This window comes from Mustela putorius, unplaced genomic scaffold (assembly GCF_011764305.1).
Source record: "Mustela putorius furo isolate JIRA1106 unplaced genomic scaffold, ASM1176430v1.1 tig00000117_pilon_pilon_pilon, whole genome shotgun sequence".
In the NCBI taxonomy this organism is placed as follows: Eukaryota; Metazoa; Chordata; class Mammalia; order Carnivora; family Mustelidae; genus Mustela; species Mustela putorius.
In genome coordinates this window covers 585,289-604,777 of record NW_025421286.1, presented here as the reverse complement: position 1 = coordinate 604,777, position 19,489 = coordinate 585,289, and the positions used below count along the sequence as shown (strand labels likewise).

At 38.0% G+C, this 19,489-nt stretch overlaps 1 protein-coding gene across 1 annotated transcript in view; it reads left to right on the top strand.

Annotated features, from left to right (window-relative positions):
* EXOC2 (exocyst complex component 2) overlaps positions 1 to 19,489 on the top strand; it is a 283,158-nt gene that overhangs the window by 132,754 nt on the left and 130,915 nt on the right. The window contains exons 12-13 of the mRNA XM_045089602.1: positions 1,272 to 1,407; positions 7,758 to 7,882. Coding sequence (XP_044945537.1) covers positions 1,272 to 1,407; positions 7,758 to 7,882 — 261 coding nt within the window. The remainder of the gene's footprint in view (positions 1 to 1,271; positions 1,408 to 7,757; positions 7,883 to 19,489) is intronic.

The window sequence follows — 19,489 nt, the reverse complement described above, 5'->3', positions numbered from 1 at the left end:
GAGAAGATAGGTAACTCTGAGTTGGAATAATAAGAGGTGACTTCATGGAGCAGCTGAAATTCAGGTTGCATTTTTAAGGATGAGAGTTTAAGTGGGTGGAGAGGAAGGACAGGTAGGTAGGGCCTTTCAGGTAGAGAGGATAGGAAATAAGGCATAAAAATGTAAGATACATTTTCATAGGGAGAATATGTAAGTGTTGTATGCATGGCAAATACTCTTCTTGTTGAATTGTTTGTGTTGAAGCTCTTTGGATGCCCAGCTGAAGAGCTCAGAATGGTAGTGAGAAGCACCTCTACAGACTGACAGTGCGAATTTTACCACATAAAGCCAAAGTCTTACTAACTCAGCAACATGAGATACAAGTAATTCTTGAAATCCATTTTAGAAAAAAAATGTTTTCTCTTTTTTAGGATAATTTGGACTGGACTGAATTTCTAAGGGTTTTCTGGAAGACTTGATGCTCATATCAAGAAAGCACTATTTCAGTGATACTACTCCAGGCAATAAAGAAAGTTTACTGACAAGTAGTTAAAATGTTAGACTTCTGGAGTATTTACAGGGTGAGGTGAGAAGGATCCAAATTGGGTGGCTGGCATCAGGAATAGAAAGAGGGAATCAAATTCCACATCCCAAACAAAGAAATCTTAGGATTTAGGGATTTAATTTTTTTTTTTAATTGGTTTGAGAGACAGACAGAGATAGCAAGAGAGAGCACAAGAGGGGAGGAAAAGGAGAAGCAGGCTCCCCAGTGAGTAGGGAGCCCAACAAGGGCTGAATCCCAGGACCCCAGGATCATGACCTGAGCTGAAGGCAGATGCTTAACCAACTGAGCTACCCAGGCACGCTTTGGGGATTTAAATTTTAAGGAAAAGTCAGACTGTGCTCTAAGGCTGCTTCATTAAAAGAGAGTCAGAACTCCCAAGTGTCAAGTTGTTCTTCAAAAATGATTTCTCATCCTGATTTTTTGATTTGTAGACCTTTCCCCACCTTTGCCCCTGCCAGTTTTGCTGAACATTCATTCTAAAATGTTACATAAGTTTCTCTCACAGTTTGTTATATCTATGTAGTAAGCCAGAGTAATGGATCATCAAATCCTATGAATCTGTCATGGTGAGATTGACTTTTAAAAGCAACTTAGAGAAAATATTTTTTTATTTTGCTTGGTAAATATTTTATTTATAAGAATAGAACAAGTGAGGAAGAAATAACTCAGAGAAGTAGCCCATTAAATCAACTAAATAAGAATATGTGGAATCTATGGGAATGTCACCTCTCTTCTAGGTACTCCAGTCCTTCACAGTCCCATGTTGGATCTGGATAATGATACCCGTCCCTTGGTGTTGGGTCCTCTCAGTCAGACGGCGTCACTGAAGAGGGGCAGCAGCTTTCAGTCTGGTCGAGATGACAGTAAGTATCTCTATCCCCTACTTTGTTTTTTAAATTTGTACTTGTGCAATTTTAAACACTTTTCTCTTGGAAATTTTCCTATTTAGTCATATTACTGCTGCTAAGTACTACCACCCTTCATAGGTGAATGTTTATTCAACATACATAGTTGTTGAATAAAACTCGCTAAAGTCTAGTTTTATTTTTCCTATGATTGGCTTTTTAAAAACATGGCACAGAAAATATTTTGTGAGAATTTATTTAAGATGAAATTTGTAACAAAAGTAATCTCTATAGTCGCTACACAGAAATAACTTTTATGCATTTTAAAATTTGCTTTGGAAAGAAGAGTTAATATATTTATTGCTAATCATTTTTCCTAAGAATAAAGCATCTTGAATTATAAATATGTTACATTTCTTAACTTTCTAAAGTTGATATTTACATATTGTTTATTTACAATTATAACCAAAATCATTGGTTATAATGCATTTGGGTACCAATTAGTCACTGGTTATTTAGTTATTTATTTACTAGTCACTGGTTATTTATAACCTCAATATCAGATCTAAGAAATCCAAATAGGGTGGGATGCCTGGATAGCTCAGTTGGTAGAGCATTCAACTCCTGATCTTGGGGTTGTGAGTTTAAGCTCCATATTTGGTATAGAGATCACTTAAAAATATAAATCTTAAAAAAAAAAAAATCTAAATTGGGTAATAGAAATATCTTACTTTATATTAAATACCTCCAAAGTTTATTTTAAAGTATTTTATGTTATTACAAGTCCTGGAGTAGGGCTTTTTCTAAGGTTTCATTAATAAATATGAATGAATGCCCATCATAGGAACAGCTTAAAATTAGATGATTCATTTGTACTAAATGGAGGGTTCAGTGTTCCCTTCTTGTTCTGTTCCCATTTCCTACCAAGCCCATCAAACTAATATACACAGTGAAAGAACAGAATTACTTGCTTCTGTATACGGTAGTGTATTGTAGCCCTCTAAGGAAATATAGCCCTCTAAGCAAATATGGCTTCCAGGGTCTGACTCTGAAGTGCCTGAGTTTAAAAACCCACCTGAGTTTTTAAACAATGCTTCCTTCTTTTAATTAGTAGGATAATATATCAGGTCTAAAAACCCTCCACCTCACTTCTTAAGTAATTTACTACCATCAGCTGACATGCTAATTAGAGACTATTCACGAGTCTTAACTTTAAATGAGTTATATCATCTTGAACAGTTCAGATTTATCCTGCCTGGGTTTTGCCAAACCTCTTGAATCTATTTTATGAGATTCTGGAAATTTTCATCAAATTTAGAAAATTTGGGGCCATAGTTTTCTCAGGTGTTTTTCTGTTCTATTTCTTTTTCCAGGACTTCAATTACATGTTTTGTTTTGTTTTTGTTTTTGTTTTTTTTAAGATTTTATTTGACAGAGATCACAAGTAGGCAGAAAGGCAGGTAGAGAGAGAGGAAGGGAAGCAGGCTCCTCGCTGAGCAGGGAGCCCGACGCAGGGCTCTATCCCAGGACCCTGAGATCATGACCTGAGCCGAAGGCAGAGGCTTTAACCCACTGAGCCACCCAGGTGCCCCCAATTACATGTATGTTAGGTCAATAGATTATCTCATAGATCACTGAGGCTCTGTTTCCCCTTTTACCCTCACCCCAGTTTTTCCATTCTTCATTATAGAGTCAATTGCTAATGCCTTCAACTTTTCTGATCTTTTATCTGCAGTGTCTAACCTGAAAATTCCAGATACTGTATTTTTCATCTCTAGAAATTCCACTTGGTTCTTTTATGTATGTTACCTTTCCATCCTCATTATTTTCCTTTTCCTTTAAATATTTGAATATTGCTTTTATTGCTTAATTCGGTCATCTCTGTTATTTCTGCATTTACTATTATTGATCTTTTTCTCTTGGTTTCTGGTTCATATTTCCCTACTTATCATGTGAATGTCTGATGTTGAGTGTTTGAGTTTTGTTGTCTTCCTTTAAGGAATGCTAGACTTTGTTTTATCAGTACCGTACTCAGACTTACCAGTAAGTTTGAGCCATTCAAGGCTTCTGCTGGTTTGCTAGAGCAGGCCTAGAGTAGCTTTCATTCTGGGAATACTTTAGCCCTACTACTCAAGCATGATCTTTTGGGTCTGTACTGAAAGGCCCAGGTAATTGATAAAGACTGTTCCTCTGGCTGTTCAGATGTATAAGGTCTCCCTGCTCTGTATTATTTCTGGGAATTGTTTACCCTGGTTGTTTTTTCCCTGGTTTTGTGAAGTTTCCCTCCATATATGCAGGACTCAGCAAAGACTTAGAAGTACTCTTAATGCAGATTTTTGGAAGTTTTTTGTTTTGTTTTGTTTTGTCTGTAGACTGAAAGCCATGGCAACTGTGGGCTCACCATACATTTCCCTTCCCTTGGGAATTAGTCCTGTGCTGCCTGTTGTCCAGTGTCTAAAATAGTTTATATTATCTGCCCCCATCCCCAGTTTTCTAGTTGTTTATAACTGGAGGTTGAATCTAATCCTTATTACTCCAGTATAGCTGGGAGTAGAAGTAAAATCCATGTTTAATTTCCTTAAAATTATTACTTGAAACTGAAACATTGAAGAAAATTGCTTATAGTAAAAAATTCTTTTCATCAGTCTTAGGCAGTAACTCAAAGTTATTCTGTGACTGATAATATCATATAGGAACTTATTTAAGACACATTGGATTCAGTACAAAAATAACACCCAGGATCATTTTCAGATAATGATCAAAATTTGATTGAAGTAGATGTAGAAGGAATAGGTAAATAGGACTCTCATTACATATATATATATGTAATGAGAGTCTATGAGTTGTGGGGAAAAGCTTTAAATTCAGCTATATATATATATATATATTCCATTAGTAATAAAAAGACCAAATAAAACATGAAACTGAAAAATATTTCCTGTTTCTGGGCAGGCGGCTACAGGGACCTGTCTTTTTCCAAGAACCTTGACGATTAAGTGTCAACACATTAAGTAATTACAGAACTCCCACCTCAGTATGATTATTTGGTAATATTATTTAGCTGCTGTATTATCACTCTGTACTATAGTGAACTTAGAAAAAATTTTACCACTTACTCTGTCATAAAAAGATTCAGCTGAAGAAATCTTTTTGGAAGCCTTATGGGATTGTTTTGTCATATTTTCATTTATATTTGTCCAACTGCTTTTCCTACCATAAAATCCCTTGAGTTGGAATACTTACTAATTAATGGATTTAACAAGACTGAAGCTGAGTTTAATGTGTTTGCTTATTTTGTATTTTTTTGAAATGAAATTTTCCTTTACATTGGTGAAAAGGCAATGTTCCTTATCTTTCTTTGGAGTGGGCACATTGCCCATGGCAGACTGATCTTTGAGTCTTAGTGGTCTATGTATGTAGAATATCTGTATCTATGTATCTATGTAGAATACATAGATATGCAATAAGCCAGGCCACTCAGAGTGCTTGTCCAGCATCAGATCCAATACAGACTTGGTTCACCATAGGGTGTTTTCATTTTAATTTCCCAGCAAAAAAGCTTTGCAAAGAATATATGAGATAAGGATATTAGATGAGTTTCTAACAATAGAGTTACATAAATAGTTGTAAATATAGCTGCATAGAGGAGCTCAGACCTTTGAAAGTCTAATTTAGGGGAAGAGGTCATGTAAGAGTCCACTTGCTGCCACATGAGGCAGGTCTTTCAGTGCTTCAGTTTTTAGATTTTCTTGTCTTATTTCTTACCTTGTCATTGGCCTGTAATACACTGGGCTGTGGCCCATGCTATGTAGGGTACTGCATGCCATTTGAAAAATAGTGCTTATGTGTATTTGGTTTGTCTGCTTTAGCTCTGTCTCCAGAAGAAAAATACCTCCAATCTTATTAGACTTATGTCACATTATCATTTAGGACTCCATTCATTGTCTGTTCAGTCGTAGGCTCTGTGAAGGCAGAGACTTGCCCTTTTCATTCAGTGTTAGTGGTGAGTGTCTTAGACATTAAGGTATAGCCACAGGATTAGTACACAGTGGACACTTAATAAATATTGGCTGAATAGACAAGTACAGTTTATAGTGTACCCCTAATAAAGAACCATGCCTTTCACATATGTGACAACTGAATTTCCCCACAACTCATAGACAAAGTATATGAAGGTAGGCACTCAATCTCACTTAAAATAAAAATTTAAATGGCCATGTAATGCTGCAGTGGGATACCAGTTGGCAAAATCCCCAAATTTTTCCTGTTTGGAAATTTTTCCTGTTTGGTTTGTTCATTGGTTATTATAGATTATAAGGAAGCTTCTATGTGTTTATGTGTGTTGCTGGTAGGTGTGTAAAGAATCCCCATAGAGGTCAATTTAATAACACTTACTAAAATCACAACTCCATGTACTCTTGGATTCAGCAATTCTTGTTCTGAGTTTATTCTACACTGATAACTTGTACCTGTGCTAAATGTTGTACAGAGTTATTGATTAAAGCACTTTATTTTATTTATTTTGAAGCACTAATTTTAATTACAAAACATTGAAAACAGTTTTGTCCTTTATGAAGGGATTTTTTAAAAAAATTATGATACATACAAAATATGAACCACAGTTAACCCTTGAACTGTACTGGTTTGAACTGTGCAGGTTTACTTATACATAGATTTTGTTCAGTAAATACATTGGAAAGTTTTTTGGTGATCTGTGACAATTTGAAAAAACTCTCAGATGAATCATGTAGCCTAGAAATACTGAAAAAATTAGAAAGAGCATAAGAGTATAGTACATAATACATATATAATGTATTAATTAACACATTATATAGTTGGTAAGTTTCTTGGTCAACAGTAGGCTATTAGTAGTTCAGTTTTAGTGGAATCAGAAATCATTCATGTATTTTTGACTGTGCAGGGGGTCAGTGTTCTAACCTCTGTGTTGTTCAAGGGTCAATTGTACTGTGTAACTTTGGGGGAAAAAAAGAAACATTTTATGTGCAGATAGAGAAAAACTCCAGGATCCATTATTAAATGAAAATGGCCAAGAGTCAAAAGGGTGTGTTTAATATGCTTATATTTGTGTGAAAGAACAGTTGGAACGGGAGAGAATATGTATTTATATTTGCTTGTGTATTTAAAAGACATGTTAGAAAGAATCACAAGCAGCTACTAGCAGTTTCTTAGGGCAGTACCTGGGAAGTAGGCAAATGGGGAAGGGAATGTAGGTGGGAGACAGACTTTGTTCTATATATCTTTTAAATTGTCTTTTCTAACCATATGTTGTCTTTTTAGGTTATTATGAAACATTTAAAAATAAATAAAATCCACCCTTCCTAGAATAACAATAATAATAATTATAAAATAATAATAATTTTTGCAACAGAACTTTTTGCTTGAGTATTTTGCTTGAGTATTTTGAAAGGAAGCTGATAGTTGATGAAGGAATTAATGGAAGTTCCCTTATCTGAACTGTCTTTGAAGTTGCTGAATAGAAGTTGGAAGTTGACCCCAGTTCTCCTGATCATTGCTGTGAACTAGACAGTAGGAATGCCTCTGCCCTGCTCCTGCTGGAGGCTATGAAGCAGAACAGCAGGGAGGGGAAGCAGGGCATGGAGGAAGGAGGAAACAGGAAAGAATGTGATAAGAAAAAGAGAAGAAACTGGAAGTGATTAACACTCACTGAATTGCTAATTTGCTTTTATTCCTGTGAACTTATTTCCATAAAAAATCTTTAAGACCTTATTTCCCACTTCACAATAACTGCATTGAATGATATGTAATCCAAGAGGCTTCAATAGTTTTATTTTTTCTTAAATTTCTTTGTTATGGGAAGAGTTATTCGTTATATGATTATATTTGAATAAGTTCCTTTATGATAATTTGGTTCACTATTGAACTTTCACTGCATTTATAGTGACATTTCTAACTGGTTGATATTTACCTCCAATTTAAGGCTAATTAGCCTTGCCCTGTCTTTGCCTTTTGTTTGAAAACATGAATTTGCTGTTTGGAAACATGACTTTTGAAGAGAAGTAGAATATCTTGAAGACAAGGTTGAAAACCCAAAGGATTCTCCTTACTTCTCCTGCTGTGTCGTCCTGACCAGTCTGCCACTCCCCCACCTGCTATGCACCTTTGAGAACAGCATGGTATTCTCTGTGTATTCTTAAAGTGTATTAGCTGTGCTGGGGAGGCTTTGGTAATGCGATGTGGAAAAGGAAATATTTGGTCTATCACCAAATTAAAGCTCTACAGCCAAAGTGGGACAAGGTGGGACCTTTTTAGGTGGGAGGGCATTAATATGTTCAAACCGATTTTTATTCTTAATTCAAAATATATTCATAGTATTATTCCCCCCTTAGCATGGAGATACAAAACTCCTCACCGGGTGGCATTTGTTGAAAAGTTGACCAAGCTTGTTTTAAGTCAGCTGCCTAACTTCTGGAAACTCTGGATTTCATATGTTAATGGAAGCCTTTTCAGTGAGGTATGTATATAAATTCAGCTGCCTAACTTCTGGAAACTCTGGATTTCATATGTTAATGGAAGCCTTTTCAGTGAGGTATGTATATAAATTTGACTGTAGATATAGCTAAGTCATTGTGTAACCTAGTCTTAAAAGTTTTAGATTTTGAAGTGGCTTTTTTAAAACTTAGGAGGCACAAAGCCTGTTAATTATTGTCAAATATATTAAGATTAATTAAAAGCTCTATAAAGCTCTAACACTTCATAGCTGTATGATCTTAAACAAGTTACTTCATTGTTCTGGGACTTAGTATCCTCAACTGTAAAAAGACAATAAGGGTATCTATATCAAAAGGTGGTCATGAAGATTAAATGAGATATTCAGTTTAAAAAAAAAAGAAAATGTGAAGTATTTGAAGGAATTTGAGTTGAGTAGATGGATGGTCAGGCAGAATTATAGATGAAATTATTGTATAGCTGATATGAGCAAATGGTAAAATAAGGATAAAATGTTTGCAGTTTGCACATGGGTCTGAGGTAACCCACGTACTTATGGAATTTCCTAGTTTGAAAGAATTTAAAGATCTCTTTTCTAGTCCCCTGTGATCAGCCTGTAGAAGTTGTTACAAGCATTTACACTTTTACAAGTAGCACATTCACATGGTGTCTATATCATAATTGGTAGCACAGAAATTATGAACAGAAAGTAATGAGACTGATTTTTATAACTCAGACTCATCATTTTAGTGTCTCACTTCAAGTTCCCCATGAAAGACCCCCAGATTCTGAAGTATAGACTCTTAACACCCCTTGCCTTGAGCTGCGAAGGTAACATGGAGAAGACATCTCTGGTTTTGTGTCTCTACAGAGAACTCTTTACAACCCTGAGAGATGGCAGAGGTAGAAATCTTCCCAATGGTAAAGACTATTTCCTGCTGCCTTGCACTTGCCAAAGTGAAAAGTGGATATGGAAAAGGACTAACTGGTTTTGGTTTTTTACACAAAAGCATACCATTATGGTTCAAGACCTTTCTTCCTTTGCAAAAGTCGTTAGATGTCTGGGGGATCCATCCAGTCTCTCGCGATCCATGAACATTTATTCATGCTACTTTTTGTTTTAATTGTGTTATTGTATTTAATTGTGTTATGGTACAATACATCATTAGTTTTTGATGCAATGTTCCAAAATTCATTGTTTACATATAACACCCAGTGCTCCGTGCAATACATGCCCTCCTTAATACCCACAACCAGGCTCACCCTCCTCTCTAAAACCCACAGTTTTGGGACGCCTGGGTGGCTCAGTTGGTTAAGCAGCTGCCTTCAGCTCAGGTCATGATCCCAGAGTCCTGGGATCGAGTCCCACATCAGGCTCCTTGCTCAGCAGGGAGCCTGCTTCTCCCTCTGCCTCTGCCTGCCATTCTGTCTGCCTGTGCTTGCTCTCTCCCCCTCTCTCTCTGATGAATAATTAAAATTAAAAAAAAAAAATAAAAATAAAACCCACAGTTTTGTTTCCCAGAGTCCAGTCTCTCATGGTTCATCTCCCCCTCCTATTTCCCTCCCTTCACTTTTCGTTTCCTTCTCCTAATGTCCTCCATGTTATTCCTATGTTCCGCAAGTAAGTGAAACCATATGATAATTGACTTTCTCTGCTTGACTTATTTTACTCAGCATAATCTCCTCCCGTCCCATCCATGTTGATGCAAATGTTGGGTATTCATCCTTTCTAATGGCTGAGTAATAATCCATTGTATATATGGACCATATCTTCTTTATCCATTTGTCTGTTGAAGGGCATCTTGGCTCTTTCCACAGTTTGGTGAGCGTGGACATTGCTACTATGAACATTGGGGTACAGATTGCTCTTCTTTTCACTGCATCTGTATCTTTGGGGTAAATACCCAGTAGTGCAATTGCCAGGTCATAGGGTAGCTCTATTTTTAATTTTCTGAGGAAACTCCACAGTGTTTTCCAAAGTGGCTGCACCAACTTGAATTCCCACCAACAGTGTAAGACGGTTCCCCTTTTTCCACATCCTCTCTGACATTTGTTTTTTTTTTCCCCTGCCTTGTTAATTTTTGCCCTTCTAACTGGTGTTCTAACTTCTAACTGTGGTTTCGATTTGGAATTCCCTGATGGCTAATGATGATGAACATTTTTTCATGTGTCTATTAGCCATTTGTATGTCTTTACTGAACAAGTGTCTGTTCATGTCTTCTGCCCATTTTTTGACTTGATTATCTATTTCTTTGGGTGTTGAGTTTGAAAGTTCTTTATAGATCATAGATATTAGCCCTTTGTAGTGTCATTTGCGAATATCTTCTCCCATTCCATGGGTTACCTCTTTGTTTTGTTGACTGTTTGCTTTGCTGTGCAGAAGCTTTTGATCTTGATGAAGTCCCAAAAGGTCATTTTTGCTTTTGTTGCCCTTGCCTTTGAAGACGTGTCTTGAAGAAGTTGCTGCGTATGTTCTCCTCTAGGATTTTGATGGATTCCTGTCTCACATTGAGGTCTTTCATCCATTTTGAATTTATCTTTGTGTATGGTGTAAGAGAATGGTCAAGTTTCATTCTTCTGTATATAGTTGTCCAATTTTCCCAGCACCATTTATTGAACAGATTGTCTTTTTCCTGTATTGTCTTTTTCCCGTATTGTTCAAGACTATTTGGCCCTAGAGTTGAGGGTCCATATCTGGGCTCTCTACTTTTTCCACTGGTCTATGTGTCTGTTTTTGTGCCAGTACCATGCTGTCTTGGTGATCACAGCTTTGTAATAAAGCTTGAAATCCAAACGTGATGCCTCCAACTTTGTTTTTCTTTTACAGTATTTCCTTGGCAATTTGGGGTCCCTTCTGGTTTCATACAAATTTGAAGGGTTTTAATCAGGAAAGGATGCTGTATTTTATCATACATTTTTTCTGCATCAGTTGAGAGGACCATGTGGTTCTTCAATCTTTTCTTATTGATTTGTTCTATTCACATTGATTTGGGAATGTTGAACCACACCTGCATCCCATGGATAAATCCCACCTGGTCATGGTAGATAATCTTATTAATGTACTATTGGATCCTATTAGCTAGAATCTTGTTGAGAATCTTGGCATCCATATTCATCAGGGATATTGGTCTGAAATTCTCCTTTTTGATGGGATCTTTGCCTGGTTTGGGGATCAGGGTAATACTGGTTTCATAGGAAGAGTCTGGAAGTTTTCCTTCAGTTTTTTTTTTTTTTTAAATAGTTTTCAGGAGAATAGGTATTATTTTTTCTTTGAATGTTTGGTAGAATTCACCAGAGATTCTATCAGTTCCTGTACTCTGTTTTCTGGGAAGTTTTGATCACTGCTTCAATTTTGTTGCTAGTTATTGGTCTATTCAGGTTGTCAGTATCTTCCTGATTCAGTCTTGAAGTTCATAGGTTTCCAAGAATGCATCCATTTCTTCTAGGTTGCTCAACTTACTGGCATATAGCTGTTGAAAATAATTTCTGATGATTACTTCTGTTTCCTTGATGTTAATGGTAATCTATCCCCTTTCATTCATAATTTTATTAATTTGGGTCCTTTCTCTTTTCTTTTGGATTGGTCTGGCCAGTGGTTTCTCGATCTTATTAATTCTTTCAAAGAACCAGCTTCTACTTTTGTTGATGTTTTTCTATTGTATTTCTGGTTTCTGACTCCTTGATCTCTGCTCTAATCTTAATTATTTCCCTTCTCATGCATGGGGTTGGCTTAATTTGTTGTTGATTTTCCAGTTCTTTAAGGTGTAAAGAGAGTTGGTGTATTTGGGATTTTTCAGTTTTTTTGAGGAGGCTCAGATGGCTATGTATTTCCCCCTTAGGACGGCCTTTGCTGTATCCCATATATTTTGTACCAGTGTGTCTTCATTCTAATTGGTTTCCATGAATTGTTTAATTTCTTCTTTAATTTCCTGGTTGAGCCAAACATTCTTGAGCTGGATGGTCTTTAGCTACCACGTGTTTGAATTTCTTCCAGACTTGTGATTGTGTTCCAATTTCAGTGCGTTGTGGTCTGAGAATATGCAGGGAATAATCTCAATCTTTTGGTATCAGTTGATACCTCATTTGTGACCCAGTATGGTGTCTGTTCTGGAGAAAGTTCCATGTGCTCTCAAAAATGAATGAGTATTCTGTTGTTTTAGGATGGAATGTTCTGTATATATGAGGTTCATCTGGCCCAATGTGTCATTCAAAATTCTTGTTTCTTTATTGATTTTTTGCTTAGATGACCTGTCTACTGCTAAGAGTGGCGTATTATGATTCCCTACAATTAATGTGTTCATGTCAGTATGACTCTTTATTTTGATTAACAGTTGGCTTGTGTAGTTGGCTGCTCCCATGTTGGGTGCATAAATATTTACAAATGTTAGATCTTCTTGTTAGATCCTTTATGAATGATGTAGTATCCTTCTGTATCTCTGACTGTAGTCTTGAGCTTAAAATAATTTGATATGATATAAATAAATTGATAAGAGAATCGCTACCCCAGCTTTCTTTTGAGGCCCATTGGCATGACTGATGGTTTTCCTTTACTTTCAGTCTGGATATATCTTTATGTTCCAAATTCATCTCTTGTAGATAGCATATGCATATGTCCTGTTGTTTTTTCCAGTCTGCAACCCAGTGCCATTTTATGGGAGCATTTAGACCATTTTTATTGTCTTCACGTTGCCTGTCAAGTCCTTGTTTCTATGGACTATCTCTGTAAATTTCTGTTCTGTATCACTCTCGGAGTCTTTCTTTTTTATTGAACCCCCCTTAATATTTCTTGTAGTGCCAGCTTGGTGGTCACCTAGTCTTTTAGTCTTTGCCGGTCTTGGAAGCTCTTTATCTCTCCATCCATTCTGAATGTCAGCCTGGCCAGATAAAATATTCTTGGCTGCATGTTCTTCTTATTTAGTGCCCTGAATGTGTCTTGCCAGCCTTTTATGGTTTTCTAGGTTTCTGTGGACAGGTCTGACATTATACTGATGTTCTTCCCTCTGTACGTAAGGAATCTCTTCCCCCTAGCTGCCCTTAAAACATTTTCTCTGAATTTATCATTCACGAATTTCGCAGTCACATGTTTCGAGGTCTTTCTACCCTCATTGATCTTGGGGGAGTGTCCTCTCTGCTTCTAGGATGCAAACACTTGTTCCATTCCCCAGAATGGGGAAATTCTCATCTAGGATTTTCTCAACTATATCTTTTAGTCCTCTCTCTCTCTCTCTCCAGCCCCTCAGGTATCCCAGTAAATTCTGGCATTGGAACATTTCATGGCATTATTTATTTCTCTAATTCCATTTTGGCTTCTAAGCTGTTTGTTCCAGGTCTCCTCCTGATTCTTCTTTTCTATCAGTATATCTTCTAGGTCACTAATTTGGTATTCTGCCTCATTTACCCTAGTTGTTAAAGTATTTAGATTAGATTGAACCTCACTGACAACATTTTTAAGTTCTGCCAGATCAGCTCTCACTTCTGTCCTTAGAGAATCTATATTGCCACTAATGGTTTTCTCCAGCCTAGCCATTGTCTGGATAACTGTTACTCTGAATTCTATTTCTGACATGTTGCTTATGTTCATATCCAGAAGTTCTGTGGCAGGGGTCTTGGTCTGTGAATTTTTCCTTGGGGATTCCTCCTCCTAGTAATTCTGGTGAGAGGTGGTTGAGGGAATGTACAGAGTCCATTTTGATCCATATTGATCACAGTCCAACCTAGATGCCCCTTTAGTGTTCTTGACCTCTTTTTGTTTCAGCCTGACTTCTGGGGATTGGGGGCGGTGTCATGCCTTGTCGTGTTCCTGATCCCAATGGGAAGGCTGCAAGCTTTTTCCCGTTGAGGATGATATTTGCTGTGGGTTTTTCATAGATAGATTTGATGAAGTTCAGGAATGTTCCCTCTATCCCTATACTTTGAAGCGTTTCAATCAGTAACGGATGCTGGATTTTGTCAAATGTATTTTCTGCATCAATTGAGAGGACCATGTGGTTCTTCTCTCTTCTCTTATTAATTTGTTCTATCACATTGATTGATTTGAGAATGTTGAACCATCCTTGTAGCCCAGGGATGAATCCCACCTGGTCATGGTGGATAATCTTTTTAATGTGCTGTTGGATCCTGTTTGCTAGGATCTTGTTGAGAATCTTAGCATCCATATTCATCAGTGATATTGGTCTGAAATTCTCCTTTTTGGTAGGGTCTTTGCCTGGTTTGGGGATCAGGGTAATGCTGGCTTCATAGAAAGAGTCAGGACGTTTTCCTTCTGCTTTAGTTTTTTTTGAAACAGCTTCAGGGGAATAGGTATTATTTCTTCTTTGAAAGTTTGGTAGAATTCCCCAGGGAATCCATCAGGTCCTGGGCTCTTTTTGGGGGGGATGTTTTGGATCACTGCTTCAATCTCGTTACTAGATATCGGTCTATTCAGGTTTTCAATTTCTTCCTGGTTCAATTTTGGGAGTTTATAGTTTTCCAGGATGTATCCATTTCATCTAGGTTGCTTAGCTTATTGGCATATAACTGTTGATAATAACTTCTGATGATTGTTTTTACTTACTTAGTGTTAGTTGTGATCTCTCCCTTTTCATTCATAATTTTATGTATTTGAGCTTTCTCTCTTTTCTTCTGAATTAGTGTCGCCAATGGTTTATCGATCTTACTGATTCTTTTTCAAAAAGCCAGCTTCTAGTTTCATTGATACGTTCTACTGTATCTCTGGTTTCTACCTCATCGATATCAGCTCTAATCTTGATTATTTCTCTTCTTATGTGTGGAGTTGGTTTGATTTGTTGTTGATTCTCCAGTTCATTAAGGTGTATAGACAGCTGCTGTGTTCTGGGTTTTTCAGTTTTTTTGAGAGAGGCTTGGATGGCTATGTATTTCCCCCTTAGGACTGCCTTTGCTGTATCCCATAGGTTTTGGACTGAAGTGTCTTCATTCTCATTGATTTCCATGAATTGTTTCAGTTCTTCTTTGATCTCCTGGTTGATCCAAGCATTCTTAAGCAAGGTGGTCTTTAGCTTCCAGGTGTTTGAGTTCCTTCTGAACTTTTCCTTGTGATTGAGTTCCAGTTTCAAAGCATTGTGATCTGAGAATGTGCAGGGAATAATCCCAGTCTTTTGGTATCGGTTGAGTCCTGATTTGTGACCCAGTATGTGGTCTCTTCTGGAGAAGGTTCCATGTGCACTTGAGAAGAATGAGTATTCTGTTGTTTTAGGGTGGAATGTTCTGTATATATCTATGAGGTCCATCCGGTCCAATGTGTCATTCAATGCTCTTGTTTCTTTATTCATTTTCTGCTTCAATGATCTGTCTGTTTCTGAGAGAGGCATGTTAAGATCTCCAACGATTAGTGTATTCATATCAATATGACTCTTTATCTTGATTAACAGCTTTCTTATGTAATTGGCTGCTCCCCTATTGGGGGCATAGATATTTACAATTGTTAGATCATCTTGGTGGATAGTCCCTTTAAGAATGATGTAGTGTCCTTCTATATCTCTGACTACAGTCTTTAGTTTAAAATCTAATTTGTTTGACATGAGAATCGCTACTCCAGCCTTCTTTTGAGGCCCATTGGCATGAAAGATGCTTCTCCATCCCTTCACTTTCAGTCTGGGTGTATCTTTAGGTTCAAAATGAGTCTCTTGTAGACAACATATGGATGGGTCCTGTCGTTTTATCCAGTCTGCAACCGTGTGCCATTTTATGGGCGCATTTAGGCCATTCACATTGAGGGTGATTATTGATAGATACGTTTTTATTGATATAGTGTTACCTTTGAAGTCTTTCTTTCTGTAGATTGTCTCTGTATTTCTGTTCAATGCTATTCTTGGGCTTTTTCCTCCTTTAAAGAAGCCCCCTTAATATTTCCTCCAGTATCGGCTTGGTGGTTGCATAGTCTTTTAAGCCTTGCGGGTCTTGGAAACTCTTTATCTCTCCATCCATTTTGAATGTCAGTCTTGCTGGATCAAGTATTCGTGGCTGCATGTTCTTCTCATTCAGTGCCCTGAATATATCTTGTCAGCCCTTTCTGGCTTGCCAGGTCTCTGTGGACAGGTCTGATGTTATTCTGATGGGCCTTCTTCTGTACGTAAGGATCTTCTTTGTCCTAGCTGCTTTCCAGAGGTTCTGCCTACAATTATAATTCTTCATTCTTACTATAAGGTGTCTCGAGGACTTTCAAGAATCTGTAATCTTGGAGGGAAACCTTTCAGCCTCTAGTACATGAACGCTGGTTCCATTCACGAGATTCGGAAAATTTTCATGAAGAACTTGTTCCACTATATCTTCTAGACTTCTTTTTTCCCTCCTCCCCTTCAGGGATTCGAATAATTCTGACTTTGGAATGTTTCATGGCATCATTTATTTCCCTGATTCTGTTTTCGTGGCTTCTAAGTTGTTTGTTCCAGGCTTCCTCCTGATCCTTTCTCTCTGTCTGTTTGTCCTCCAGATCACTAATTCTGTCTTCTGTCTCAGTTACTCTAGTGTTGAGAGAATTTAGATTAGATTGGAACTCATTGAGTGCATTGTGAAGCTCATCCCTGGTAGCTTTCAGCTTTTCCCTAATATTGAAAACATGATCTCTAGTCGTTTTCAGTTCGGCCCTAATCAATTCCATTTGGCACCCATGGCTTTCTCCAACCTAGCAATTGCTTGGATAATTGTTAGCCTGAATTCTCTTTCCGACATATTGTCTATGTTGATAGCCGTTAGCTCTGTTGCAGAAGGTCCATCCTCTGTATTTTTCTTCTGTTGGGCATTCCTTCTCCTAGTCATTTTGGTGAGAGATGGCTGAATGGGTGTAGTTGGATGTATTGACTGTGGTGCAGTCAAGGTACACCCTGGAACGCTTCTGAGCAATCAGGGTTCCCCACCCAAATGAGAGGAAAAAGAAAAGGAAAAGAAAAAAACAGAGAGGGAGAGAGACAGGAACGAAAGGTGAGATAAAAGAGAAGGTTCAGCCCAAATGGGCCCCAAGGGAAGATTTATGAAGTATACAAACAAATACAGACAAACAAAAAGACTGATAAAAGTATATGACAAGAGAAAAAAAATAAAGGAAGAACCTCCCTGTCACAAAGAACCCCAAGTGTAAGATTTATATACTATCAGGACAAACACAAAAACACACAAATACTGGTGGAAGAAAAAGATGGAAGAGTGGTTGTAAATTCTCAGTGTGGGTGAGGAAGGTTGTTTTGATTCTTCCTGGATGTATCTTGCTATCTTTGTTAAAGGACTCAACTTTCCTAAGATAAAGGGGGGATTAGGAATTGGTTTACCTATAGGGGTGGCATTGATTGGGGAAAGGGGATTACCTTGAAGTTTAACTCTATATGAGTATTAGAAAATAAAAATTAAGAAAAGGAATAAACTAGACTAAACTAAGCTAAAATTTAAAAAAGAAGAAATTTAAAAAAATAGAAATGCAAAAGGAAAACACAGGTGTATGTATCAAAAAGTTCAGGTTAGAAGGTTATTATGAAATTTGATGTACTGTACATCTCACTGTGACGGTAAATAGGTTAAAAAATTATCTATATAATAATAAAAAATTATCTATATAAAAAAATGAGCCAGAATAGTGGAAACGAATTAATAATAAAAATTGTCCTATGAAGTAGTGGTGGTTGTTCTCTTGTCATCTTTTTTTTTTTTCCTTTCCTGGTTGGTTTTCTGGGGGAGGGGCCTGCCACGTGGGTTTTCAGTCAATGATGTTCTCTGAGTTAAGTCCTCCCGCCCCCCTCAAGGGGGTGGGCTCTGAGGAAACTCTTTATTTCAGGCTTGTTCACTTTTGTTTTTCTCTCTCACCTTGACCGCTTTTGATGGTTTTTGTAGATTTAGAGGAAAGCAAACTGCACCCTGACCTCCCTCTCAGAGAGAAGCCTCAGTCTGGCTGCAGAGCCCAAATAAATCCCCCCTTGGCCACTGGCAGAGCAGGTTCCCAGTCGCGGTCCCTGGGGACTCGGGATTTTTTGCTTGTACCCCAAACCATGGCAGCGGCTGCTGTCTGGGCAGCTCCAGACTGCCAGTGAAATTCCAAGCAGCGATCGCACACTGAGATTTTCTCGCTGGCCTGGCTGGGAGTGCCTGGTCTTTCAGGTCCGAGAGTACCCAGCTGGCGTCTGTGTGCACCTCTCTCAGGGGAGGGTGCGGGGTAAGACACAGACTCTGATGGCACGGCAGGGCACTGGCATGGGGACTGCAAAAAGGCTATGCTTCTGCTGGCTGGCGAGGCTCCCATCCCCTCACAGGAGCCAGGTGCCAAGCACTCTCAGGTGCGCTGGTGGTTCAGGGACCAAGACCTGGTTTCTCTGCAGCACTCTCTCTGGCTCTGCGGCAGGGGTAGCTGTCCTGGGTCTGGAGACTTAAGCCCCTGACCCTAACACCCCATTCCTGCAATCCCCCCCCCCCCCCGTGATCCTTTGTTCTTTTTGGTGCTTTCCACCAGACTCCGGAGTTTAATGCTGGTCCCCTGGCGCAGGGCACTCTCGTATTGAGATATTACTTTCCAAAGGGTCGCCTCTGGTGGCTTCCTTCCCCTTTTGTTTATCTTCTGATATCAGTCCGACTTTCCCACTCCGCTTTACCTGCCCACTGGCATTTTCTGCTCCGGTAGAGATCCAGACGTGTATAATTCTGATCTCAGGCTGATTTTGTGGGTGATCAGAGTTCTTTGGAAGGTAATCAGCTCACTTTAGGGTACAGGTTGAAAGGGCGCCTCCTCCTGCTTCCCCGCCATCTTGTCTCTTTTTTTGTACTTGTTGAGGCCTGATTTGTGACTTAGTATAAAATCTATTCTGGATAATGTCCCAAGTCCTTGAAAATAATGTGTATTCTGTTGCTTTAAGATAGAAACTTCTGAATTTATCTTTTAAGTCCATCTGGTCCAGTGTGTCTTTCAAAGCCATTGCTTCCTTTTGATTTTCTGCATAGATGATCTGTCCATTGATGTAAGTGGGGCCGTTAACATGCCCTGTTATTATTGTATTATTATCAGAGAGTTCCTTTATGTTTGTGATTGTTTTATGTATTTAAACATGTTGGTCATATAAATATTGACAATTGTTAGATCTTCTTGTTGGATAGACCCCTTTATTATGAAATAGTGCTTGTCTTCACCCCTTATTACAGTATTTGGTTTAAAATCTAGTATATTTGCTATAGGTATGGCTGCTCAGAGTTTCTTTTGATGTCCGTTAGCCTGAAAAATGATTTTCCATCCCCTCACTTTCTTTTCTGTTTGTTCTTTCTCTTTTCTTTTATTTTTCTTCTTTTCTTTTCTTTTTAGTTTCTGAGGTAAAATTTAATGATTCATCAGTGGCATACACCAAGTGCTCATTACAAGTACCCTTCTTAATGCCCATGGCTGAGTTATCCCTTCCTCCCAAACACCTCAACTCCAGCACCCTCAAGTTTGTTTCCTAGAGTGTCTCTTTATCATTTGCCTTCCTCTCAATATTCATCTTATTTTATTTTTCCTTCCTTTCCCCTATGTTCATGTTCTATTTATTAAATTCCATGTACGTTGCTTTTCTCTGACTGACTTATTTCACTTAGCACAATGCCCTCTTTTTCTATCTATGTTGTTGCAGATGGCAAGATTTCATTCTTTTTGGTGGCTGAGTAATAT